The sequence below is a fragment of the Poecilia reticulata genome, chromosome 21 (assembly GCF_904066995.2).
Source record: "Poecilia reticulata chromosome 21, P_reticulata-male-v2, whole genome shotgun sequence".
NCBI classification, from domain to species: Eukaryota; Metazoa; Chordata; class Actinopteri; order Cyprinodontiformes; family Poeciliidae; genus Poecilia; species Poecilia reticulata.
This window is the reverse complement of record NC_088850.1, coordinates 2,932,891-2,958,703: the sequence shown is the minus strand read 5'-3', so window position 1 is coordinate 2,958,703 and position 25,813 is coordinate 2,932,891. Positions and strand designations below refer to the sequence as shown.

The window sequence follows — 25,813 nt, the reverse complement described above, 5'->3', positions numbered from 1 at the left end:
GTTGATACCACAGTTAAATTTCAACTCAAAAACCCGTCCATATGTGAGCCGTCCTGGTGTCAGAGCCAGGAATGTGGAGCGTAATCATTCTGGGAGCTGCAGAGCGTCGCTTAACATTCCCTGTGAAGAGAGTCAGGAAAGGTAACCTAACAACCACAGAGGAAACAAACAGCCGCAGGGCGACGATGATTAACGCACAGCGACAAATGTGACCGGAATTCAACATGAATCATATGAGAAACACCTGCAGTGTAATATCTGGACTTGTTAATGACATTCATTGTATCTAGAAAATATTTTTTACAAGAATTTTGGTGTGAAATGGTTAAAAATATAGTAAACACTAAAATAAGGTGTTTCTCACCAGCTAGAGACAAATATTTAATAGTTAAATATTTAAATTTGTCAATAAGTTAAATGCAGTTAAATTAAACCAAACACGCACTAGCAGGGACTGGATTAAAAATGTGAAATGAAGAAAATATACTAGATGAAATCAAAGTTATGTTTTATTCTACTGTATGTTAAGCACATTTATAGATAATAATCCAGGTTGGTGGAAGTTCTAAGAAAAATAGAAAAAAATTTGTTTGCAAATTAAAAACATTTTATTATTCTGAAATAATGGCAAATCAAAATGAACATCTACTTTTGGAAATCAGTCTGAAATTAAAATTGCATCTAAAGTTTAAAACTTATGATTTTGAGAAATACATATTTAATTTATTTACTTTTTTCCTTTTTTATGTCTGAAATCTTTGGTTGCATTTTTGCAAGTTTTTGTTGCAACATTCAATATTTCTTTGAATTTTGCGATTAAAATTTTGAATGCAAATTAAAAATGTGCCTTTGAAAAGTAATTGATTATAGATTTGCATGCAGAACTTTAAAACTTTAACTTCAGATTCATATATTGGAATAAAATTGACCGAAATCCTCAAACTGGCAGAAATGTACTGAATTCATAGATTTTCATGCTAAGATCATTTTCACTCCATATGAAAGTCGCTTTGATCTCATGTGTGGATGAGAGCGCGATGACGTCACAATCGGGGCGGGGCTATGCCAGCGCAGCAGAGCCAGTAGAGGCTGGATGTGAGTCTCCTCATCGTCCTGAAAGCAGCAGTGACAGCCAGAGGTGTGTCTGGTTGTCTGATCCACCGGAGCTGCAGACAGACAGAAAGCCTCTCCAACCGGAGGACAGACAGAAATCACGCTCCATCCATCCTGTCCGCTCCGCTCCCCTCATGGCGTCAAAGTGTCCAAAATGCGACAAGACGGTGTATTTCGGTGAGTGAATGTTTGCTGTGCAGCCGCTGCAGAGGCCGCCGGTACCGTGGTTCCGACCGGGGGCGTTGACTGGTGGGTGGGTGGGTGGAGTGCTGGCCGGGTAAGATGCTCATTCTTATCAATAGGAAGTGATTCCAGCTATTTGTGGTTATTGAAACGCAATCAGACATTGTGGGATGTTTTATTTTTCATCTTTTATCTCTCATTGTGTCTCAAAAGAAATTCAACCAAGTCACATATACTGTAGGGTTTAAGATTGAGTCACATCAATTTACATTTTAGAAATGATTTTAGGTTGAATTCTGATTTTTTTTTAAAATCTAAATGTAATGATAATTTGGGAGTAAAATGTATAATTATGATTTAAAATAAGACTCTTCCCTTTTCTAAACTTTAAAACATGACAGTTTCAGTCAATGTTTTCAACATTTTATGTATTTCTAATGTTTCTCAAATGTAATGAATTTATGCATGTAGAGAAATCTTATATTGATTTAGAGCGTGAACATAAATACACCGTAAAGAGCCTGACTCCAGTATTTTGCTGTTTTCTTTACTGTATGACTTTGTTTTTGCTCTGTGTGTTAAATATCTTTGTGGTTGAACCAGTCAGACCAGTCACTTCACAGCCCCACTCAGACTTTAATCTCTCCTCCCACAGAATATCCATTTCAAGGATTTTCATGTGCGTAGTCATGTTGTCTGCACTGCTGTCTGAAAATCCTATTATATGTTAATCTTCTGAAATCTATTCTATAAACGTTCATTTATTTATTTTTTCATCTTTTCTCACACACACCACACTATACCAGCCGGTATAGTCGGATACTTTTCATGAAGTTTACAGAAACATCCCAGCTTTGATGAGCCACTCAGTGATTGTGTGACAGTAACGTCAGACACACTCGCCGATGTGAAGTGAAAGTGACAGTTCCTCTCCAAAACGGATCCAAAACGTCTCCGCTGCAGAGCCACAGACTGACAGGCGATTTGTTCTGCCTCGGCTCCAGATCCAGCAGTAATGGCTCCACTATCTGAGGATGAGATTACAGGGAGCCATTAACTGGCCTGTGTGCTTAAAGACACCAGAAGCTCATAAACAATCCCTGATGTCTCGTTAACTTCCAACAGAATTAGTTTATTAAAGCTGCTGCTGCAGGTCTTTGGTTCCAGTGCTGGCCGATCAGTTTGTGTTTTAGTTTACAATAAATTAGAATTTGAGTCGAGACTTTGAGCCGCACCCGACGGTTAATTATTAATAAGTAATAGCGCGTTGCTTTTTATGGATCGATCGCCCTTTTGTTCTCTCTCCAGGAGGATCTCAGCCAAACTCCTCCCTGCAGCCTGAATCAAAGCCGTCTGCTGTCAGTTTTTTTTAATAATTAAACATTTTCAGTTAATAATGATGCTGCTAAATTCACTGGATCTCAGGAGAAAGATGATCTGCCTCATGCAGGCGGCTTCACAGGGAATTATGTTACCCTAGCATCATTAAAGGTGTCCAACCTCAACCTTAGCGTCATTTTTAGTTCATTTTATTTTCTACACCAAGTATTTATTAATAGATCTGATATAATTTATCTTAAGATTATCAGTACTTTCAAAATAATAAGAAACATTTAATCTTCAACAGTTAAAAAGATGAACTGGCTGAAAATAAAACCTTTTAATGAAGATTTTAGCAACATGAAGACTTTTTGCAGATATATTTTACCTTAATATAATAAAAAATGAATTTCTGAAACTCATCCTGCTTCACTCCGTGTGCCAGTCGTCTCTGTCACATGTCACCCTGACAGGCGGGTCAGACTCTGAAACTAAACAGGAAGTGTCATGTTGTATCAGGCTCAGTTTATCTGTTGGGATATTTCAGGAGGAGAAGAAACAGATAAATGATTGTTGGGAAACTTCTCACTCCCTCCGTCCATCCGTCATGCCTCTCTCATCAAACTCCTCCTGACAGGAAGCACTGAGCCTGAACAAAGGTTTTTATTTTGAGGAATTTGCTCCGTTTATCTGGACAGAGGTCAGAGGTGAAGTTATGTAAGAACTGGAAAACAACAACAGATTTTTGGCTATGATTGTTCATTCCTGTTACATTTGTGGGTTTGGGCCAAGAAGACTTCGTCTATCAGAAGCTTTAATTTACAACCAACAGGGCTGATATTTTTATGCAGTTCTGTGAAATACTTTTCCCATTTTTGTAGTTTTCTTATTTCCATTTAAAGTGTTTAATATTTCTGCTTTCTTCCTGAAGAGGTTTTCTTTACTAATTACTACAACAGGAACAGATTTACTGGAATATTTTATTTTTCAAGCTTCTTTTCTCTGATCTAATAAATCTGAATGAATGAAGTTGACTTTTCCAGTTTGCTGGAATAAGGAATTACTTAAAAGTCGAGTCACTGTTGCTACCTGATAATCCAGGAAGACTTTTTGTCTGTTTGATTCGATCTGCTAAATTTCCTTAGATGGAAAACTTTTTTAATCAATTTGAACTTTGCAGGATTGTTTGATAATATCCACTGTTATGCACAATGGAAACCATGTTAGCACTACCACAGAAGCTAATAATTAAAGTACAGCCAATCAGCATCAAGGAAAATGAATGATGCTCCGTGATTGGCTGCTTCCAAACACCAGCCAATACCATGTCAGATATAACAGTTCACTGGTATTTCAGCTGCATCACATATTTTAGAAATACTTTACAAAACATCTGGAAATAATTTGAAGTTACATTAAACAGAAAATCTTTCTTGGCCAAAAGCAGTATGGAGTTATATTTGTGCCACCAATCTGAGCACTGATATGAATACATACGTCCATATGAGCAAATAATAGTTTGTGGTGTGTGCATTTAAATGACACACACTCTCAATCAGTGATTGTTCTGGGACACACTCAACTCCGAATGCTTGATGCTTTCGCTCGGCTAAATGTCGCTTTGCTCTCTTTCATCCAGTAAGAGATTTTAATGTAAACACTTTGTTCAGAATCAGAGTCAGCATTACTCGCCAAGTTTTTAAAATAGGAATAGATTAAATAGGCAAATTATAAAATAAAGTATCTTGTTCCTCTTAATATGTATTTATCATGTTTTTACAAAAAGAGGAAAATTAGGTTGAATGACAAAGAACAAATTCCAACCAGCAAATAAGCGAAGTGGCAGAAATTAATACAAAAAATGAACGTAATATGATAAATACTTGAATTTTGTAGCCTATTAATATTTAGGTAAACAATAAAATACTGTTGCATTTATGTTAAAGTGGCTCATAATGTAAATTATATAGAAATGATTGAAGGTCAGACATTTTTGCAGTCATGATGCAGTGAAGTGACGTTCTTCTCTAACCTGTACCTGACTAATGATGTTAAAAGGTAACAAAAATACTCGTCTCTGTAGATATGTCTTTAATGGGACTTCATGTGGTCTCTTATGGTTGCCTGGCAACTGGTCCAGATCAAGAATTAGGCCGGTACTGTAAGAAAGTACGTGTTTGTTTCGGTTTGTTCCGTGTAGATTCGGCGAAGGGTCTTCCTTAGGGAGACATTTTGTCAGCCAACATGTGTTAATTATGAAGTAGCCACTTTGTAGAGACACAGAACGGATGATGAAGTTTCGATGCTAATTAGGATGGAGGCTCCTGTGGGAGTCAGGGTTGGGATGATGGATATTTTGCTTCAGTAAAGTTGGACTTAGAAACAGAAACGGACCAAAAATGTTATGAAAATGGAAAATCTGTGACTCATGACGTTGACCTTTAGATCTCAGTGGAAAGAATGTGCTTTAGACCGATATAGACTCTTACAGTAAGTGGCCTTTAAGTGTTTTCTACCACTTAGAGAGTCGACATGGTGACACAGCTGCGCTGCTCTTATTCACAGCAGACTGATGCTTATGTTTTATGTTTGGGGTTTTTCTCTGGTGCTAGATGTTTCTGTCTCATTAAAACAAAGCAGGTAATGTTCTCCAGAAAGTCTTAATATTAAAGGTTCTGCTGAAGGAATTGGCTTTTTAAGAGGAGGAGACGTGTAGGTGGAGGAGAAAAGGTCAGAAATAACTATTTATCACTCTTCTCATTTCTCTGAGTGCTCTACATTATTTTGTCTTCCTTTTACTTCCCTCCACTGATGAGATTCAAGGATACAGACCTGTCTGATCTGTCTTTCCCTTCCTTCTCGTGTCCTTTTCAGTGTCTCTCTGCCTTCCAAAGGTATTTTCCTGGACTGAAATGTTGAATTGATTGGAATATTCTCTGTGACGGCTGAAGAGGAACGAGTCTTTGCATAACAGACGGAGAGGAAATGATTTAGCAGAATGATGAACGTCTCATCTGCCTGATGAGATTCACAGTTTAAGGAATGAATGAAGTGATGTGGGATTGGAAATGCACCGAAACAAAAGCAGCAGACAGGATGAATGCCTGAATGAAAGAATGGAAAAAAGAGAAATGATGGAGGCTTTTCAGAGACGAGTGCGGAGGAGTGCCTGCTGTAAAAACACTTTTTTTTCTCACTAATAACAGGTTTCCTGCGTTTTACTGTGCCAGTAATGAAGCATTAGGACAGGTTCATTTTTCACTCCTTCTTTTTTGTTTTTGCTTATAAAATAAAACTTTCATTAAAGCTGGATTACATTCCTAAACGATTAAAACTTCCATTTCTTATTCTGCAATAAAAAGTAATTTCAAATCCTAAATCTAAGTAGCAATATTTCCTGTCAAACTTTACAGTACTTCAGAGAATGATTTCAGTCTGTTTGTTTTCTGGTTGCACAGCGGAGAAGGTTTCCTCTCTGGGAAAAGACTGGCATAAATTCTGCCTGAAATGTGAGCGCTGCAACAAGACGCTGAACCCCGGCGGCCATGCTGAGGTAAGAGGAGCTGCAGCAGGAAATCTGATCGCGAAGACTCATCCGTCAGACAAATGTCGGTTTATAATGTTCTTTTTTTTTTTACTATTTTACTTTGTAGAGCTCATTTTATTTGGTATTTACCTGTTAAACATCATGCAGGAGTTGAACAGATCCAGATAGGATCATTTGTGGGTTCAGTTTTTCTTTATTTCATATTTTAATTATTTTACCAATAATTTAATGCCACATATTTAAAGTGTTTCTCAGGCTTGTAGGACCAGGACAGATAGAAAGGGTATAAAATAACTAATTAAGGATGAGAGAAGTGAAATAACCATTAAAATGTCTTACAAATGAACTCAAATGTTCTGATTCAGTGAAATTAATGTTTCAAACTGTGTTAAATATTTTATATGAAAACACACAGATATCATGTTTGTTTCCTTCGGTATAAGGGAGTAAAAAGGTCAGTAGATTAAGTTGTTGGTTGCTCTCTGGTTCTGAAACTGTCTGTAAACCATGATGATTAAAACCTGCAGGAACGTTTTAGTTTGAACCACAGAGACGATCAGCCTGTTGATTTCACATCATCTGAGAGAAAACCTGGCAGTTTCCTCACACGATGAAGAGGTTTTAGCATTAATCTCTGCTTTGTCTTTCTTTTCATTATTTTATGAGAACTCTCTGGTTCCAGTGTGGATTTTAAAATCTGTTAGCTTATTTCAGTCATTTTCTTTTTGAAAAGCTTATGATGCTACAAAAGTTAAATAAAAACACATTTCTATTGAAGATAATAAATAAAATACATTGTTAGAGTACATTTAAACCTGAGAGAGTCAGGATGAATATTCCACAGAGGAAGAGCAGCAGTACAAAAGACTCCATTTCCCATAATGCAAGGTTTGTTCTGCAAGTTTTGCTTTTTACTAAAACTAATCAATAAACTAAACAAAACATAGTTGAGTGTCATGAACCCTACATTACACGGCAACAAAAAAAGGAAGATATATAAACCAAATGGGTCCGAAGTCTGGCTCCAGGGGAACGCCGCAAAGGTTTTTGTGAAGTTGAGACTTTAAATTATTTATAGAAAAACATTATTTTGTGTCATGAAGTAATATTTAAACAATGAGTCCTAGCATGGACATTCAGACATATAGGTCTTAAAGGTGGAGTGCTATTTGCTTTCAGTTTCACACTTTAATGCTCAGTTCAGGTTAAAATTGTCTTCATGTCAGTTTTTATCTTCTCCAGTTTTTCCTTTTCAGTTCATCTGAAAAGCAACATATAGAAGAAGCAGCGTGAGTTAACAGCCCAGCAGGAGCGTTATCAGACTGTCTGGATGCTGTTTCAGCAACTTTCACTGTTTTTATTAGACCTTTAACAGGGAAGTAACACAATGAATCATGCTGAGCTGCTAACAGCGCTCTCAGTAGTGAGAGGATTCATCGTTTTATCATATTAACATGGCGAGTGATAGAAATTATGCAGAATGGGCAATTTAGGATTAATTATGTGCTGATGTTGAGTTAGAAACGTGGAAAAACTCGACTAAAAAGCTTCATTTGACGCTCAGGATTCCTGACTTTCCTTCACTGAACTGTTGGCGAAATTCCACTGATGTCTGGATGACAAATGAACACGACTGCAGGGCAGACGATGCTGCAGATTTTATATCTAAACAGAGTTTTATATAAAAACACATTTAGCAAAAACAGACACATTTGTTTCTTTTGCTGTAAACAGTCCATAACTTGCATCTGGCAGCTTGAAATGTCACATTTATGGAATACCAAACTGTGAACTGATATCTTTTATTCTCCTTCCAAATGAAAAGCACAAAGAGAAGACTGTTTGTATTAATTCCTAAAACAAGCTCATGTAAAGTTAGACAAATTTACATTTTATGCAACTTTTTTAAATAAAAAAGATGATTTTGTTTTAATTGTTCTCTCCTATTATGCAGCATGATGGGAAACCGTATTGCCACAAGCCCTGCTACGCTGCCCTCTTTGGACCAAAAGGTGCCATTTCACCTTATTAATCAGATTTTTCTCTTGAACTGAATTTCTCTCATTAAGGTTTGCACCATTTTTTATTTTTTATTTTTTTTCCTGTGCTCTTTTTGCAGGTGTGAACATCGGCGGAGCTGGCTCCTACATGTACGACGCTCCTGTCAACGAGGCCCCGGCAGCCGTTTCCATGGCAACACTTGGCAATCCGGAGGAGGAGAAAAGAGCCACGCGGGGACCAGTGAAGGGTGAGAAATATGTGGAGCAGAAATAGAAAACCTGTCACGTGTCGGAAAGTTGTGTTAGAACAAAGTGCTGCTCCTCCGTAAGGATTGTGTTTTTTAAAAACAAAATAAAGAAGCAGCTTTTATGTACCTCAAACTAAATTCTAATTTATTTCAAACAAATGTAAGAAATGACCCAACTAAGTGACATTTTGCAGCTGCGAGCTTTTCGTCTTTCTCTGGCGGACCAAACATCTGCCCCAGATGCAACAAGACGGTGTACTTTGGTGAGCACATCTGTCGCTATTCCCCCCCATCTGATATCTGCATGTATCATATCAGTGTCAGAGAAGGGTCTTGGTGACTCAGTCGACTGGTTGCCGTGGTGACTGTCTCCATGGTGGTCTCTCTGTGCAGCTGAGAAGGTGTCGTCTCTGGGGAAGAACTGGCACCGGCCCTGCCTTCGCTGTGAGAGGTGCAGCAAGACTCTGGCTCCGGGCAGCCATGCAGAGGTGAGGCGCTGCAGGCGGGCGGGCAGGCAACTAAAGCAGAGAGGCAACTACTGCAGGGAGGCAACTACTGCAGAGAGGCAACTACTGCAGGGAGGCAACTACTGCAGGGAGGCAACTACTGCAGGGAGGCAACTACTGCAGGGAGGCAACTACTACAGAGAGGCAACTACTTCAGGGAGGCAACTACTGCAGGGAGGCAACTACTGCAGGGAGGCAACTACTGCAGGGAGGCAACTACTGCAGGGAGGCAACTACTGCAGGGAGGCAACTAAAGCAGAGAGGCAACTACTGCAGGGAGGCAACTACTGCAGAGAGGCAACTACTGCAGGGAGGCAACTACTGCAGGGAGGCAACTACTGCAGGGAGGCAACTACTGCAGGGAGGCAACTACTACAGAGAGGCAACTACTTCAGGGAGGCAACTACTGCAGGGAGGCAACTACTGCAGGGAGGCAACTACTGCAGGGAGGCAACTACTGCAGGGAGGCAACTACTGCAAGGAGGCAACTACTGCAGAGAGGCAACAACTGCAGAGAGGCAACTACTGCAGAGAGGCAACTACTGCAGGGAGGCAACTACTGCAGGGAGGCAACTACTGCAGAGAGGCAACTACTGCAGGGAGGCAACTACTGCAGAGAGGCAACTACTGCAGGGAGGCAACTACTGCAGGGAGGCAACTACTGCAGGGAGGCAACTACTGCAGAGAGGCAACAACTGCAGAGAGGCAACTACTGCAGAGAGGCAACTACTGCAGGGAGGCAACTACTGCAGAGAGGCAACTACTGCAGGGAGGCAACTACTGCAGGGAGGCAACTACTGCAGAGAGGCAACTACTGCAGGCAGGCAACTACTGCAGGGAGGCAACTACTGCAGTGAGGCAACTACTGCAGGGAGGCAACTACTGCAGGGAGGCAACTACTGCAGGGAGGCAACTACTGCAGAGAGGCAACTACTGCAGGGAGGCAACTACTGCAGAGAGGCAACTACTGCAGGGAGGCAACTACTGCAGGGAGGCAACTACTGCAGGGAGGCAACTACTGCAGGGAGGCAACTACTGCAGGGAGGCAACTACTGCAGGGAGGCAACTACTACAGAGAGGCAACTACTTCAGGGAGGCAACTACTGCAGGGAGGCAACTACTGCAGGGAGGCAACTACTGCAGGGAGGCAACTACTGCAGGGAGGCAACTACTGCAAGGAGGCAACTACTGCAGAGAGGCAACAACTGCAGAGAGGCAACTACTGCAGAGAGGCAACTACTGCAGGGAGGCAACTACTGCAGGGAGGCAACTACTGCAGAGAGGCAACTACTGCAGGGAGGCAACTACTGCAGAGAGGCAACTACTGCAGGGAGGCAACTACTGCAGGGAGGCAACTACTGCAGGGAGGCAACTACTGCAGAGAGGCAACAACTGCAGAGAGGCAACTACTGCAGAGAGGCAACTACTGCAGGGAGGCAACTACTGCAGAGAGGCAACTACTGCAGGGAGGCAACTACTGCAGGGAGGCAACTACTGCAGAGAGGCAACTACTGCAGGCAGGCAACTACTGCAGGGAGGCAACTTCTGCAGTGAGGCAACTACTGCAGGGAGGCAACTACTGCAGGGAGGCAACTACTGCAGGGAGGCAACTACTGCAGAGAGGCAACTACTGCAGGGAGGCAACTACTGCAGAGAGGCAACTACTGCAGGGAGGCAACTACTGCAGGGAGGCAACTTAGCTAATAAATAACAATTCAGTCTTTTTCTGAAAGAATCTGTGGAAAGTGAATCTGGGCTTCAGTATATTTAAAAAAACACGCATGGACAAAGACAAAGATTAGTCAAAGTAAAGAGTCAGTAAAAAGCAGGCATCTGTATATAACTATAATATCACCAGTAGTTCAGTTGTATTAGTGCTGGTTGTGCTAGTAGTACTTTAAGTTTTCAAAATGTAAACAAGTGGAAAAAGTGAAAAGACCAGCTAAGCTGAGAAATGATTAAAATGATATTTTTCTCTCGTTGCAGCATGATGGACAGCCGTACTGCCACAAACCCTGCTACGCTGTGCTGTTTGGACCCAAAGGTATGAAGACGTTGATCCAACCAATCCTGATGGAAAAATGGATTCAAAGCAGAATCTCAAACCACCAACAGTCTAAAATACAGTTTTCAGGACTTTATTTATAACTTTGAAAGTTTATTAGAACCAGGTATAAGATAGTGGTAGTTTTATTGAATATTTGTGGGAAGAGCAAGCTGATTACTGGGCCTTAGATGAAATGTTAACAGGAGGAACAAACAGATCAAAACTAAAACGGCCACTAATGTAATCAGTGATACTGATAGAAAGACACTTTTACTGCGATTAAACTACGAAAAATCCTGCATAAAGTAAGAATAAGGTGGTAGCAAAGAGCCATCTTACACTGCGATCAATGAGTGTAACCATGACGACAAAGAAAGCAAGAAAGATAATCAAGTTATTATTGGAATTGAAATGTACATTTTAATCAGTGCACTAGACCCATAATAGATTCCAAGGAGGAAATGTAGTCCAAATGATGAGTGATTAGGATACTGAATATTTCATGCATTAATTAATACGGGGAACTACTGGGTGTGATCAGTGAAGAAGAAGAAAACCAGTTAGTTTTAGTTAGATAGGAGTTGTGTAAGTGGATTACACAATCATATCCACAACAACAATAAACCCCTTCAGGAAGCATTATAATTTTATAACTTTAAACCTGGCCTGGTTTAAAGTTTTATGAGCTGATGTGGACATGATGCCTTGTTGACTCACTGAAGTCCTGCTGTGTTCTGACAACCTGAATGTCTTCACCTTGATAATTCCTCCGTTTACTCATCCTGACTCGTGATGACGACTCAGAAGTGATAAAATGTTTGCAACATTTTAACAGCTACAAAACTTTATTTTGCCTCCAGAAAACCTATTAGCTGTGCAGCTTCAGCACCAATCATGATAAATGATCTGTTCTGTTTGTCAGGCATTTAAACTTTAATATTCGAAACTTCGAATGTCGAAAAAACACAATTTCACAACTGCGGTGTTTCCATTAAATAATAAACGCATATACAAATCACACATTAATAAGCTTGTTCATGCAGTAAGTCATTAAAAGACATGCCATGATCCTCCAGTTACTTCCTGTCGTCTTCTTCTTCATGGTTTGTACCAGTGGCAACATCCAGTTGTTGATCACGTCACTGTGATCCACAACTGGATGTGAAAAAAGTTTTTCCATTGCAGTTTTGTGAAATACAGTAACTTTGACACAGCTAAAAAAACACCTCACTGTAACACAAAAGTGGGCTGCACAGTGGTGCAGTTGGTAGAGCTGTTGCCTTGCAGCAAGAAGGTTCTGGGTTCGATTCCCGGCCCCGGTCTTTCTGCATGGAGTCTCCATGTTCTCCCTGTGCATGGTGGGTTTTCTCCGGGTACTCCGGTTTCCTCCCACAGTCCAAAAACATGACTGTCAGGTTAATTGGTCTGTCTAAATTGTCCCTAGGTGTGAGTGTGTGTGTGCATGGTTGTGTGTCCTGTGTGTCTCTGTGTTGCCCTGCGACAGACTGCTGACCTGTCCAGGGTGAAACCTGCCTCTCGCCCGGAACCAGCAACCCTCCCGACCCCACTAAGGAACAAGGGTGCAAGAAAATGGATGGATGGATGTAACGCAAAAACTTTACCGGAATATAAACATTTTTCATTTAATTGCTGTGCTTCCATTAACCAAATTTATTTTCGTAATTCCAATTTGCGCAGTTTTAATGTCATAGTCCAGTGTGTCCTCCTCAGGAAGTCACCTGACATGTTATGGCAATCACCCTTTTATTAATATTCATTATAATTTTAGGATCACAATACAAAACTCCCAAACAATTTACAATTCACTGAATAAAAGTGTCCAGAAACATCGATATATGATAAAAACATGATCAAATCTCACGCTGTAGTTTAATGTAACCAGAGAAGTTGACGTATTGCTTTAATGTCGTGTTTCTCCTCAGGTGTGAACACCGGCGGCGTGGGCAGCTACATCTACGACGAACCTGAAGCCGAAGCTCAGCCTTAAACTCAGCCGCTGCTTCCGACACGTGGACGAACAAACACCTCCAGGAGCCTCGTTTATTTGCCTTCAGTGGTCATTGTGACAAATGATATGTACTACAATCACAGGGATGGATTACCTAGTTATTTATGTTGTATTTGTATATTGTTTATATTATCTATTTTTTGTACTGAAGCAAACCTTTAATATGTCCTCCCAAGTGAGACTGAGATTAACATCTGGGTTTATTTGTTCTCTTTGCCAAATAGTTACTATTAACCTATTATTGTAGTAGATTAAAGCTCCTGTGTTTCTCCTTCTTGATTAGTTGGTTTTGAAACATTTGTGCACTAATGATATGTACTGTATAACAACAAAGTACCAGCCCACCTTTTTATTGTCAGTGTTTTTGGACACCTGGTTTTGACAGGAAAAATTGTTTAGTCACACAAACATTTTATTGAATGTTATGAATGCTGGTCAGCTGCAGGTAATGTTTTATACAATAAAACTGTGGGGTATTAAATAATGTTTCCTGTCTGTGACGTTGTGCTTTTTCCTACAAACTCTAATAAAAATAATTGAGCTAGTTATACTTGCTATAGTTCACATTGAATTAGATGAAAAAGTAGGTTCTGGAGTGGCCTAGTCAAATTTTATGAATTTGTAGCATAATCTTAAGCAAATAATGAATGTCTAAAAAAATCTTCCATTTGGCTGAATTGATACAATTATGCAATGATGTGATATAGAACTAAATCTCTCCTTGCCTGTCATTGTAACGCCTCAAATTAACCAAAATATATTTGATGATCTGACACATGTAAGTGTAACACAGAAGCAAAAAATATAAATGTGTAGACAAGTGCATATACTTTTTCACAGGATTGTAAATGTCCAATTGAAAAGAATTAACTAAGATGGTAAAATTTCCTCTATTATGCAATGCCTGTTAAAAAAAATCTACAGAAATCTCGTTTGATTTGCAGTTGGTTGTTGAAATAGAAAATAGGTAAATTGTTGCGCTAAAAAGACAGAAACTAGCTTTTGGCGATATTTTGTACATACTTGTTAAATATCATCATAGTTCTAGTATTATATATGCACATAGATTTAATGTTTAATCGTGCTTACTGACTACCACGTACATATTTTAAACTGTGTTGCAATTTCTGAATTTTTAAACTCATCCACACCGTATTAATGCCCCTCTTTATTTTGAAAAGCTGCTACCGGAAATCACGTGACTACTATAAACTCAATATACACACTACTTCTGGTTTATCACATCAGACTAGCAGCGACGCGCCACAAAGAAAGAATCTGTTGCTCGATATTTTATCAGTGACTGTTTCCAGAAACGCACATATTTCATCACTGGAACTTACAGAAACACAAAATAAGTTATTTTTGTATTTACTGCTTTCTGTTTTTGAGGGCATTTCGAAAAGAAAGTGTAGTTAGCTACTTCTCAAGTTAGCTCACTGTTATCCTGTGACGTTGTTGGTTAAAACAACTTCGCCGCAGCTGATTTTCGCCGCCTGTTTTATGTTTTCACCACTCCAAAGAAATGTTGGACGGAACTCCTGCGAACGGTGACGAAGCCAATATCGGCAACGTTGAAAACAACAACCCGATACCGAGCTGTAAGGCGAAGCAAGCGCTGCTGAAGAAGGGAAGCAGGAAGCCGCTGCTGCATCACCAGAAACCCCCGAGACACTGCCCGAACATCCGGCTGTCCGACCTCAACAACGCCGCCTCCACCGCCATCCTGACGGCCTCATCGGGGCACAGACACTCGGCCCAGTCCGCGGCTGGGAACCAGACGGTGCTGACCCTCCATCATGTCAAACAAGGAGCTAAAAAAGAGGTGAGTTTACGGAAGTTTGTACACTTGTAGGCCTCAGTGGTATCAAACTCAACCTGAAACAACATTTTATCGATTTATTGTATAAAACACAGGTGTAATATAAATGACAGGCCTATACTGATTCCTGATTTATCACTAGTAGAAACAATAATGTGTCCCATATGAATTAGTTTGTAACTTTTTGGTGATATATTCTAGCGCCGTTATAAGAAATAACATATTTTATACTAATTTTACGGCACAATTATCCAGTTTTGAGGCAAATTCAGTAATTTTCAAAGTATATTTTGTGCCTGAGGCTTTTTCAGTGACGCACTTGCGATCTATTGTTGTGAAATAATAAGTGAAAAACCAGCATAACTTCCTGTTTTCGTTTGTTGATCAGCGCATAAAGAGGCAGCTTTAACCACAACAGGTTTCAAAAGGAGGAAGAACCAAACTTTACTAGATCTAGATTAAACTGCGTCACAGTTTAAAGCTTCAGCTGCACTTTAATCAGAAAAAGTTAGTGACATAATTCAGAAGGCCGTAAACAAAGAGAGCTGGTTAAAGGAAAATGGGTAAAAAGTTCACATTTTTACAAGTAGTTTTACTAATAACTATGTTTTAATCCAGGCAACCGCTAGCTTCCTTTTATTTACTCATGTAAAACCTCATCGCTATTAGAAGTTTTAAAATGATAAAATCTTGAAAAATTGGCTCAAGCCTATTTATCAGTTGATGTGCTTCTCAAAAGTAGATTACAAACCTGTGTTGACATGAAAATAAAAGCATCAAACTGATTAAACGGCGCAGAAGTGCAGGACCCAAATCCTCCTTTAACCATGCACTCCCTCCAGTCCTGTTCTGCAGCTCTGCACGGTTGTTCTGGTGAACACACACACACACACACACACACACACACACACACACACACACCAAGGTATTTGCTTGCATGCCCTAACCTGAAAACACACTTTATTTAAAAGCTGCTCGATTCTAAACCGTGTTTCCTTTGGGCATGCATAAGAGTAACGAATGTAGGACAGGCAGGGCTGCAGGTGATGCAACAGTTTGTCTAATTCCTACTAAAGAAACTAAAACTTCTCAAGGCTGGAATTCATGTTTTTGAACTGAATCGTTTTCCTCCAGCATGAATTTCCACACCTGCTCCCAGAGAAATGCTTGGATGAAAAAGTAAAAACAGCAGCAGTAATTTCCAAAGTTACTGCCAGCCTTTGCAATCAGCAGCGTGACTCATAGAACCAGGCGTACGTGACGGATCGTACTTGAACACAGCAACTGTCTGTGGGTGGCGACTGTTTTTACTGAACATCAACACTGACAGAGAATGAAACCTGATGATCTCATGATTCAGTTTGTGTTTGAAACAAAAGGAGATGATGTTTATTTACCTCTTCACATCTGATGCATGCATGAATGGATGGATGCTTAGAAATATGAAGTGAATAGAAAGTGGATGAATATTGTTCTTGTGTTCATGGAGCAAAACAAGAGGAATATTTTAGCCTCAATCAGGCAGAAAACATGAATTACAACCAGAAGTACTAATGGCGTTTTTATACTGCAGATTTGTTTCAAGCTGAAACGGTGACTGACTGATCATCAGTCTTATTTAAACTTTATTTGTGGATCCATTCACAGAGCGCATCTAAAATATCCAAACTAGGGATGCTACCAACGATTACTTTAGTTTTAGCCGATTAAAAAAAATTGGCACGGGTACAAGCGGCCGAAATGAGTTTCCTCCGCAGGGTGGCTGGGCTCTCCCTTAGAGATAGGGTGAGAAGCTCGGTCATCCGGGAGGGACTCAGAGTAGAGCCGCTGCTCCTCCACGTCGAGAGGAGCCAGTTGAGGTGGCTCGGGCATCTGGTCAGGATGCCTCCTGGACGCCTCCCTGGTGAGGTGTTCCGGGCACGTCCCACCGGGAGGAGGCCTCGGGGAAGACCCAGGACACGCTGGAGGGATTACGTCTCTCGGCTGGCCTGGGAACGCCTTGGGATTCCCCCGGAGGAGCTGGAAGAAGTGGCTGGGGAGGGAAGTCTGGGCCTCCATTCTGAAGCTGCTGCCCCCGCGACCCGACCCCGGATAAGAGGAAGAAAATGGATGGATGGATGGATGGATGGATGGATGGATGGATGGATGGATGGATGGCACAGTCTGCATATTCTTAATTTGTTTATAATAAAATGTTAGAAATGCATCCAAAGATGCAAATAAAGAATTCAAATAATATTTAAAGAAAGTAAACATTTGTCTGAAGTGCAACGTCATCGTTCCTATATTTATCATTTGTAGCAAAAATTAGATCAGCAGGGATAATTAACTCCGGTTAATGATTAATCGATAATTAAACTAGTTGATGATTGGCACCGATTGGCTGAACTGATGTTAGCAGAGCCTCTGCAGTTCTGATAAAATGGTTTCTGCTGTGTGTATTAATGCATGTTACGGTGTATTTGGTGCCTGAACTATTAAAATATGCCGTTCTAAACGCATTTAGAGGGGATTGTGGCTTCTCATGCCAGGGAGCCCCAGCAGCTCACTGTAATTACTCTCAACTGAAAGCTAAGCTAATTACTTGCGTCTTTACTTTTTGTTTTGCTTTACTTTATTTTCAAAAATATCCAAACACTAAATTGCTCTCAGGTTTGTAGAACTAGGAATAATATGATCCTTCAGTGTCACTTTTCGTTCTCATTTTAACTACAAACTGTTTTAAAAGTTATTATCTGAAACATGGCTTTGGAAAAGAGAGAAAATGTTTGTAATGCATCATTTTAATTGTTTGTTTTTAGGTGCTGAAGCCTAAAGGTGTCCAGGCGCCCCGTCTCCTCCCCCGACTCGATCAGCTCGCCCACAATGTGAACACCAGGAGCCACAAACCCAAACAGAGCCAGTCGCCCGCCGCTTCCCCCGCCGCTAAAAAGAACGACAGCCGCTCTCCCAAGAAGCCTTCGTCTTCCGTCGAACCCAAGAAACCCCTGAACGCCTCAAACAACGTCACCATCCCAACCGGCCCCACTGCCGAAGCCGAATACCTCAAAGATTTTGAAAAGATTTACGCCGGGGCGAAGTTCAGCGAGCCGCCGTCGCCCAGCGTGTTGCCCAAGCCGCCCAGCCACTGGGTCGGAGAGGACGGGCCGCAGCAGAACAGCCAGAGCCGCGAGCAGATGAGCGTTCACCTCAAGTCTCTGCTGAAGGTTCAGGACTGACGCGCCGCAAACGAGGCGGCTCCCGTTGAAGAGATGAACCCGGTTTGGCCTTCAGCACTGCAGTAAGATGTGGAGAGTTTCTCTCTGGTCCAGTTTTCCATTGTGACGCTCTGCCTGCGTGTGTGAACACCTCAGCTGCGTTGTGTTGCTGTTTGCTCTTCCTGACATGCTGTGTATGTCAGATTTGCACATGGAAATGAGAGCTGTGTGTTTTTGTTACTGAATCTGTAAAGAAAGTGTTTTTTTTTGTTGTTTTTTTAGCAGCAGCAGCAGCAACACAGCCACTGTTTCATGTTTACATTATGCAAAGTGACGGCACTTTGTTCCCACCTTGAAAAGGCAGCCATGTTTTACTTTTTATGAGCTTATGTAAAATGTACATAATATATTGTAAACATATGATTGTGTATATTTCCTGTTTTAACTGAGATTCTAGTTTTATTACTGAGGACTTTCTGAAAACAAACAAAAAAAAAAAAACTTGTCCCCTGCGAACTGAAGCACTTTGTTCCAGCTCCTTCAGTGAGAGATGGAAAGACTTTTCTGACGGATTTGCACTGAAAACGATGAAGAGGAAGAGGAGAAAAGCTAACTTTGACGACCCAAAGCTCGACCGGACACTCCGACGTACTCACCAGCCCACTTCCACCTCCTGACTGGTTGCTGCGGAAACGAGAGTCGACAAAAAGCCATAGCCAACATCCGAGCCGCCGGCCGACGTTTCTTCTTCTTCTCCTCTTTGTGAACTGGGGTCCAAACGATGAAGAGTCTAATCAGGGACTGGCGTGACCTCTGACCTGAGGCCATCATGTAAAACGATCTCGCTGCAGCCACACAAAGTGCTTGTTTAACGGGTTTTTCACTGAATTCAGAATGTGTTCGCATGAAGCTCGGATAGATGAACGTTTTGGTTCCGTAATGAAAGCCGTTTTTACGCCGCATCATTTTCTCCTGCTTTAAGTTCAGAAAAATGAAGCAACAGATTATTACATTTTCAAATTTATTCCAGAGTGAGCTGTAAATAAGTTAAATCCTTTTTTACACATTTAACTTTAAATTTAGTTTATTTTACGGCATTTTGTTTTAGATTATTAGGCAAAATTGAACGTTAAAGTGTTGGTCACCACCAGAATGACAAAAGCAGCTCTGCGGCTCATAATGTTTGGAAATATTGACGCACATTTTATGTGACCAGTCAGTGTTTTGGATCACAGACATCATGACATGCTCTATCCAGCTTCATGTTGGCAGTCTGACTCTGAGAGGGGATTTAGTTTCACCTGTACTTCATTTCACCACCTCCTCCTGTCCTGTTGTTCTCCATTATGATGTGCTTTAATTTTTACTGAGGACTTTTTGTTTTACACAGTCCGTCTTCATACTGTGAGTATTTTCTTTTTTGTTCTTTTTGTTCTGTGGTGGTTTTGACGGTGGACGCAGGCGGCTGCTGGTTCTGTGATGTCATCAGTCTGATGGGAAATTGTATTAATGTAGCAAACTTTACATTTTATTGCAGTGTTTCACAATCATTTCATTCCAGGAATATTCTCATTGGCACAATTTGGAAAGAAAAAAATGTTTAGAAAAAATTAAAAATGAATTTTTAAATTGGAAATAAGATTAAAAATTGGCTACCCCTATGATGTGTTTGTGATCATTACAAGACCCGAGTCTGAAGGAAATGATTTTAAAACCTTTGAGTTTAAGTTTAAAACAGAGCAACAAAATCATCTCAAGTTTATTATTGGAGATTTTTCTACATTGTTACGGCATCATTCATCATGAAATATAATCATAGCTAACTGTTGGCATGATTAGTTTGGATATGAATTGATCATAAACAAACTGATGGAATAAAACCTTCAGATCCTTTCAGCGGTTCGGTTTCAAGTCGTATTAAAGCGGTTAGCAGCACCATCTAGTGGACAGAATGCTGAACAGCATCACCTCACTGGGTTCAGCCTGAGGATGTGGCTGTCGGATAATAATTTCTAGTAATTAACGAAAAATAAAAATCTGTATTAATATAAAAAACAATGTGTCAAATAATAATTAAAGATTATTTTTGTATTTTGTTGAGTATAATTAAGTCTGTCCTCAGTTCCGGGATTCATGAGCTTTTATTTTGAAAGATGGGTAGGAAGTTTATCCATTAGCGGCTGGTTTTTACTTTAGTATTTCCTTATTTTAGGTTGCGGCTACAATGTTAAAGTTATTCGTTTTAAATCTGCTGCAAACAGGAAATTGATCTTAAGTAAAATACGGTAATCAGACAAAGTTTTTAAATCAAACCAATTCCTCCTTTAATGACTGAGTTAGTGGGAAACTCAAAAATACTGGCATATTTTTGAGTTTCTGTTGAGTTTCTTGGACTTCTGTTGCAAGTCCAAAATTGCAACAGAATTTTGGACTTTAACAATTTAATTTTTTTTTTCGTAAAATAACTGGGTTAGAAAAGGATAGAAAATTTCTTTTTTAAAAAAATCAAACGAAAATCTTTAACATTTGAAATATATTTTAACAATACCTTTATGTTTTATGTAGAGTAAGCGAACATAAATGTTTCCTTCACTCCATGTAAATAGGAATTAGCTTGAGCCAAGATTTAATGATTTTTATATGCACTTTAATACTGTTTGCTGTCGTAAATATTTAACTGTCGTTTATCTACAATTTATCTGCTCAACATTTGGTTTTAGTTTTATATTTCATGCAGAAATAGGAGAGTAACGGGGCCAGGTGTACTGATTGTTGCCAATAGTTTTATTTATGTAGTTAGTTTTAAAATCTGACATATGTTCACACTCCATTCCAGTAGATGGCAGTATTGCTCATCAAAACGTTGCTTGGCAACCGCTTTAATTAGAAACACCTGCGGCCTCAGGGTCACGCTTTAAATTTATTTATTGATGAAACTCTATTTTATACTGAGAACTCAGGTTATAAGAACATTTATATATTAAAGATCTGGCTTTTGCTACACATAAACATATTTCATCATCAGTGAAAATCTCCAGATTTTCTCCCTGCTGCTCCTCCAAAGAAAAGTCGTAAATATCCTTGCATCCATGACAAGGTCAGCTTTGTAAATTATGTTTCTTCACGTAGATTAGTAAAATGGATTAATTCTACAGGCAGTTACAGGATCATTAAAAGCTGAATCCTTCCAGGTGGATGAGCAGATTTTGACCCCTCCAACATTTAAAACTCATCTCTTTAACATCCTTTATCATAGTGACCGTTTATTTTGTTTTGCTGATTTTTACTGCTTTTGTTTGTTGAGATTTTGTATTACCTTTATTTATTCCAAATGGGTGGCATTTTCTTACTTTCCTGCTTGTGTTGTCAGGTTATGTTCTCTACATTTAAAGTTGCATTCAGGTAAAAATGATTTCTGCTGTTCATCAGGATAATCAGGATGCTGAGCGGTTTGTTTCTTGAAGAGAACAATAAATGATTCAGAACGTTTGTAAGTCGAAACAAATGCACTTATATCACATTTTGTCTTCAGTCTAGAGTTTCCTTCAGAATATTTCTTTCTTTCTAAATGTGCACAAGTAACTGCAACTGCAGGAAAGTTGGGTTTTTGTTCTCATACATTTGTATATTTAACTGAAGAACAAAACGGCAGCGAAGAACCAACTTTGCTGAAACTGGATCTGCATCCAAACCAGGTCTGAACCGTTAAACGGTCATAACATCTGTAAACAAACTGATCTGCTGAAAAGTCGTGTTCTGCTCTCATGAAGTAAGTTTCTGTCAGGTCTCTTTTTGTTTTTACTGCTTAGTGTCCTCTTATCGCTGTAGCAGTAAGTTGAACAATGTTTTTTTTTTGTTTGTTTTTTTTCACTGCCTGTATTGGTTTAGACTTTGGACCGGACTTAATTCAACATGACGCGGCACCTTTGGCAACCTGCCAACCCTAAAGCTGCATGTTTTTGCAGAATCAAGCAGCGAAGCTCAAATGTTCCTCATTTGGCTCATCAGAGAAAAATCTCAACTCCATATTCAGAAAATGCATTTTTCTCTTTGTATTAACCTTTACTCTTGTTATGATCAAGCTAATATATCATTTGTCAGAAGAACATGTTTTTTAGATATTGCAAGCATTGGATTTCTGTCATAAATCCATGTTGCTCTATTTTTATTGTTCAGCCTGACATTTAAATGTTCCAGCTTGCAGCACCGGGGTGCTTTCGCAGCAGAATCATTTCCTCAGTCTTCTGTGGATTCAGGCGTGCAGCGTCGAGCTCAGGGTTCATGTTCAACAGTTTTTCACTAAGCCAAAGTACAATAAAGCCCAGCAGAGGGGAAATGAGATGGAGGAAGTCTGTGGTCGCCCTGCAGTCAGCAGGAAAGCAGCAGGAAGCATCAGTGAACCCACAATGGAGCCCGGCAACGAGAAAAAAAACCCCATAGCAACGCTTGAAGTCTGCTGTTCAACAGGACCGGTGGACAATCGATTCTAATCATGAAAAAGGATCAAACTGAACACTTTACTTTTAGGGTACTTTGTGCTTTTCCTGCCTATTGGACCTTTAACTCTGGTGGAGAATAGAAGATAATCCAAGAATCTCCCAAATGTATGAAATGAGAAAATATTCTCTAAAATATCTCAATAATGCAGCAAATGAATCAATTAGTTCTGTTAAACTAAAGACTCTGAGCTCAGAACACGGTTCATTGTTCCTCTTTTTTTAAATCTCTTATAAGGAATGTTTTAATGAAAATGTTTATGGATATAAATATCTCTCTTCCTGAATGTTGACCAGAGGATATGTGTTTTTTTAACCCCGCGCTGCCAGGATCTCTGAACGTTTAGACAGGCCGTGTGTCTCTGACCTCCAGCTGTTTCCAGAAGCTTCATCTGAGCTGAAATCATCCAGGAAGTCTGGGAATGAAGCTGCTCTCTGCTGGACTGGGGCGGAGACGCGGTTCTGCCAGGTACGGCCCGAGTAAAGTTTGAGCCGTCGGGTTAAATTTCTGTTGGTCTGACGCTCAGGAGTCCACAGAGGATCATCCTCCTGAACCAGCCGGTTTATACGCCCAGATTTTACAAAGTACGTTCATGCTAACACAGGAAACGGTTTTTATACGCGTTTTTATTCCCAAAATGGGAAACGCTAATAAACGAATGCTGATTCATCTCTGTTCCTCTTTGTAGGCATAAAATGAACTCTTTAGCAGAAATTTTTTGTATCTATTTTGAAGATTTTCCAGAAAGCTGCCATGTTTCAGTGTTGCTCTGAACGTAAAGGTCCATGTTGGTCTAAATGTGGCAGTCGGTGCTTTGACTTTTTGGCAGCTTTGCACTTCCGTATTTGTGGAAAAACAAGGAGCAGGAGGACAAACAAACAGGAATTGGTTTTTGACCTGTAATTTGTTGAGCAGTATGTTCTCCTGGATTCTCCATGTTCTTTTACTGGAATCTTGCATTTCAAAAATACGGAACGTTTTTCTTTTTTTATGTTTATTTTATCTTTACATGACTAAAAAAACAAAGTGAGTATATGGAGATGATGTGGTTGTTCCCAGCAATCAATGTAATGTAAATGTTTTAGTTGAACTTGCATCAGATTTGTTGTTGCTGATCCAGACAGAAATGATAAACGTATCTTATTTTGGAGCGACATCCCGAGGAAATGAAGCTGCGGTCCGGTTACCTCGGGACACAGCGTCCAGTTTGACGTTACACCCGAAGTAACGGCGACTTTCAACATGGTGACGTCCATTCAGACCAAACACCATTTCAATTTGTTCAGATCATTTGTTGGTTCTGTTCTAACATTAGTTTAAGACACATTCTTACATGTGTCTCATAAAATAAACATGTTTCCACCACAGCTACTACAAGGAGCGGCCATGTTGAAACTCAGCCTTACAAGTTGTAACTGGGACAAGTTTGCGTTGCTCCCAGTTTCCCAGTGGGAAATCCAACTTCTCAGTGCGATCTGCTTGTTTATTTTGGTGTATTTTTTTCCAGCTGGGAAGTTGGAATTTCCCAGAGTAACTGGAATACAAAACAGACCAACTCCATGCCTGTTGTATTAAAAGTCTGACATTGAACAGTTTAGTGGGATAAATTAGAAATGTGATTCTTAATATAGCGACTGCTATGTGTCATTATTCAAAGCCAGCTAATATAATATTATAGAAAGTAGTTTGGGTGCATATAAAATTAACCAATTACATTTGAAATGTTGGGTGCCTGACTTAACTCTGACCTTGAAAGGCCTGAGAGCTGAAATGTTGGGAATCAAAGTTTATAGCTTCTTTTTTCCCCTAAGCTACAATAAATATGAGTGCATTTTAAACAGTAAACTGCTGCCTCATGGTTTTTGTGAATGCTTGGAGCATAGAAAATGACCAAAACAGAAGTGAAAGATGTTGAATGTATTGAGATCTCAAAGGGAGACGTTTGTTTCGTCGTCGTTAGCAGTTCGTTGTGGTGTTGCTGTGAAAACGGATCCCTGCTGCTGCTGCACATTTTCACCAAAGCACTTCCTCCTCCACTTCTCATGACGGCTGAGATAAAATTGGAAGTAATTAAAGCATTAAAGCTTTTTTTTAAACTGTTTTACCTGCTGCTATTGCAACACCATGCACTCTGGACTCCAAAACTAAATCTGCAAAGGTTCTTTATTAAACTTTTATTTGAAAACTTTTGCTTCACTTTCAGTTCACTTTTTCTTTCTAGCTGTGAGAAACGCCTCTGTCTCTCATGAGCTGAGCACAATGTTCACCAAATGGCTTAAATAAAAGTTCTTTTTCAACATTTAGACTTGGTTATGTTAAAATATACCAACATTTAATGCAGGTTAATCTGTTATTTTAAAACTTATAATTGAGATAAAACAGAAGTCTAAATAAACGTAAGAGATGAGGAAGTATCACCTCGAACAGGAAGTACAGAGGACCTTCAAAAAGCTGCTTGTACCAGATTTAGTCGGAACAAGAACGATGCATCGAACTATGGCTGAACTAAAATGGATTAAAGTTGATTTATTTCTGATCCTGGGGCTTCAGTTTACTGGTAAGAATATGTAGAAATATTTACTGTCTCAGAAAATATAGCTGGGTATTGGATCATTTACTAAATCCAGTAAACAGATGTTATATTTACACTTTTATGTCTTATAAATGAGCTGTTTTCTGTTATTAAACATGAAGAAAGGAAAGGCATAAATTAACTTGGTTAACCTGAATCATCTTGAAATGTTTAGATTTATGCATTTTAAAAGTATTTTTCAGTTTGTTTGTTTTTTTCTCAACAGTGAGTACAAGTGGATCATCTGTTTTCATGAGATCTGGAGATAACATGGTTTTGTCTTGCCAAGATGTGATAAAAGGTCAGATAAACTGTAATGGTACCACATGGGTCTACAGTACAACCAGCAGCTCAGTAGAACTGGTTGAACTGGGAAATGTTAAGAATGATCAGAGTAAATCTAACAGACTGAGTGTTGCAGCAAATTGTTCTCTGGTAATAAGGAGCATCACAGTGGAGGATGCTGGTTATTATTATTGTCTGTGACAGCCGACCCTACTGTCACACAGACCTGAATGGTAACTGTTTGTTTTGTTCATCCTTAATATTAATTTAGATATTAATTGGTGAATAGATTAGATTTTTATTTTGAAAATTTTCATTAACTTGACTTTTTAGTTAACTATTTGAAGTGCACGCATTTAGTTAACTTTATTTGTCAGTTCTTTATATTTTGTTAAAAGCAACAAATTAATTTATTTGTTTTGAGTTACCAGTTTCCTTTGGAGCTGC

General features: G+C 39.6%; 2 protein-coding genes and 1 long non-coding RNA gene across 4 annotated transcripts; all 3 read left to right on the top strand.

Moving 5' to 3' along the window:
- The first annotated feature begins 1,060 nt into the window (after positions 1-1,060).
- Positions 1,061-13,481, top strand: LOC103457211 (cysteine-rich protein 2-like). The gene is made up of 8 exons (XM_008397175.3): positions 1,061-1,290; positions 6,075-6,169; positions 8,118-8,175; positions 8,283-8,411; positions 8,606-8,674; positions 8,805-8,899; positions 10,904-10,961; positions 12,908-13,481. The coding sequence occupies exons 1-8, from the start codon at positions 1,248-1,250 to the stop codon at positions 12,970-12,972; spliced, it is 612 nt and encodes a 203-aa protein (XP_008395397.1). The 5' UTR covers positions 1,061-1,247; the 3' UTR covers positions 12,973-13,481.
- Positions 13,482-14,214: 733 nt separating this feature from the next.
- Positions 14,215-19,673, top strand: LOC103457210 (uncharacterized). The gene is made up of 2 exons (XM_008397174.3): positions 14,215-14,818; positions 17,617-19,673. Exons 1-2 carry the CDS (start codon positions 14,519-14,521, stop codon positions 18,031-18,033), a joined length of 717 nt encoding a protein of 238 aa, XP_008395396.1. The 5' UTR covers positions 14,215-14,518; the 3' UTR covers positions 18,034-19,673.
- A 1,450-nt stretch (positions 19,674-21,123) lies between these two features.
- LOC108165746 (uncharacterized) lies at positions 21,124-25,422 on the top strand. Of its 2 annotated transcripts, XR_014085653.1 has the most exons (3): positions 21,124-21,781; positions 22,839-25,066; positions 25,308-25,422. It is a non-coding gene; the product is annotated as an uncharacterized LOC108165746 (long non-coding RNA). The 2 variants fall into 2 exon arrangements; XR_014085652.1 differs by lacking the exon at positions 25,308-25,422 and having other exon boundaries at positions 21,901-23,178.
- Positions 25,423-25,813: the final 391 nt, after the last annotated feature.

Coding starts and splice junctions, on each gene's coding strand:
- LOC103457211 (XM_008397175.3), top strand. CDS start 1,248: ATGGCGTCAAAGTGTCCAAAATGCGACAAGACGGTGTATTTCG. Junction 8,675..8,804: donor CAACAAGACGGTGTACTTTG/GTGAGCACATCT, acceptor CTCTCTGTGCAG/CTGAGAAGGTGTCGTCTCTG. Junction 10,962..12,907: donor TGTGCTGTTTGGACCCAAAG/GTATGAAGACGT, acceptor GTTTCTCCTCAG/GTGTGAACACCGGCGGCGTG.
- LOC103457210 (XM_008397174.3), top strand. CDS start 14,519: ATGTTGGACGGAACTCCTGCGAACGGTGACGAAGCCAATATCGGCAAC. Junction 14,819..17,616: donor AACAAGGAGCTAAAAAAGAG/GTGAGTTTACGG, acceptor GTTTGTTTTTAG/GTGCTGAAGCCTAAAGGTGT.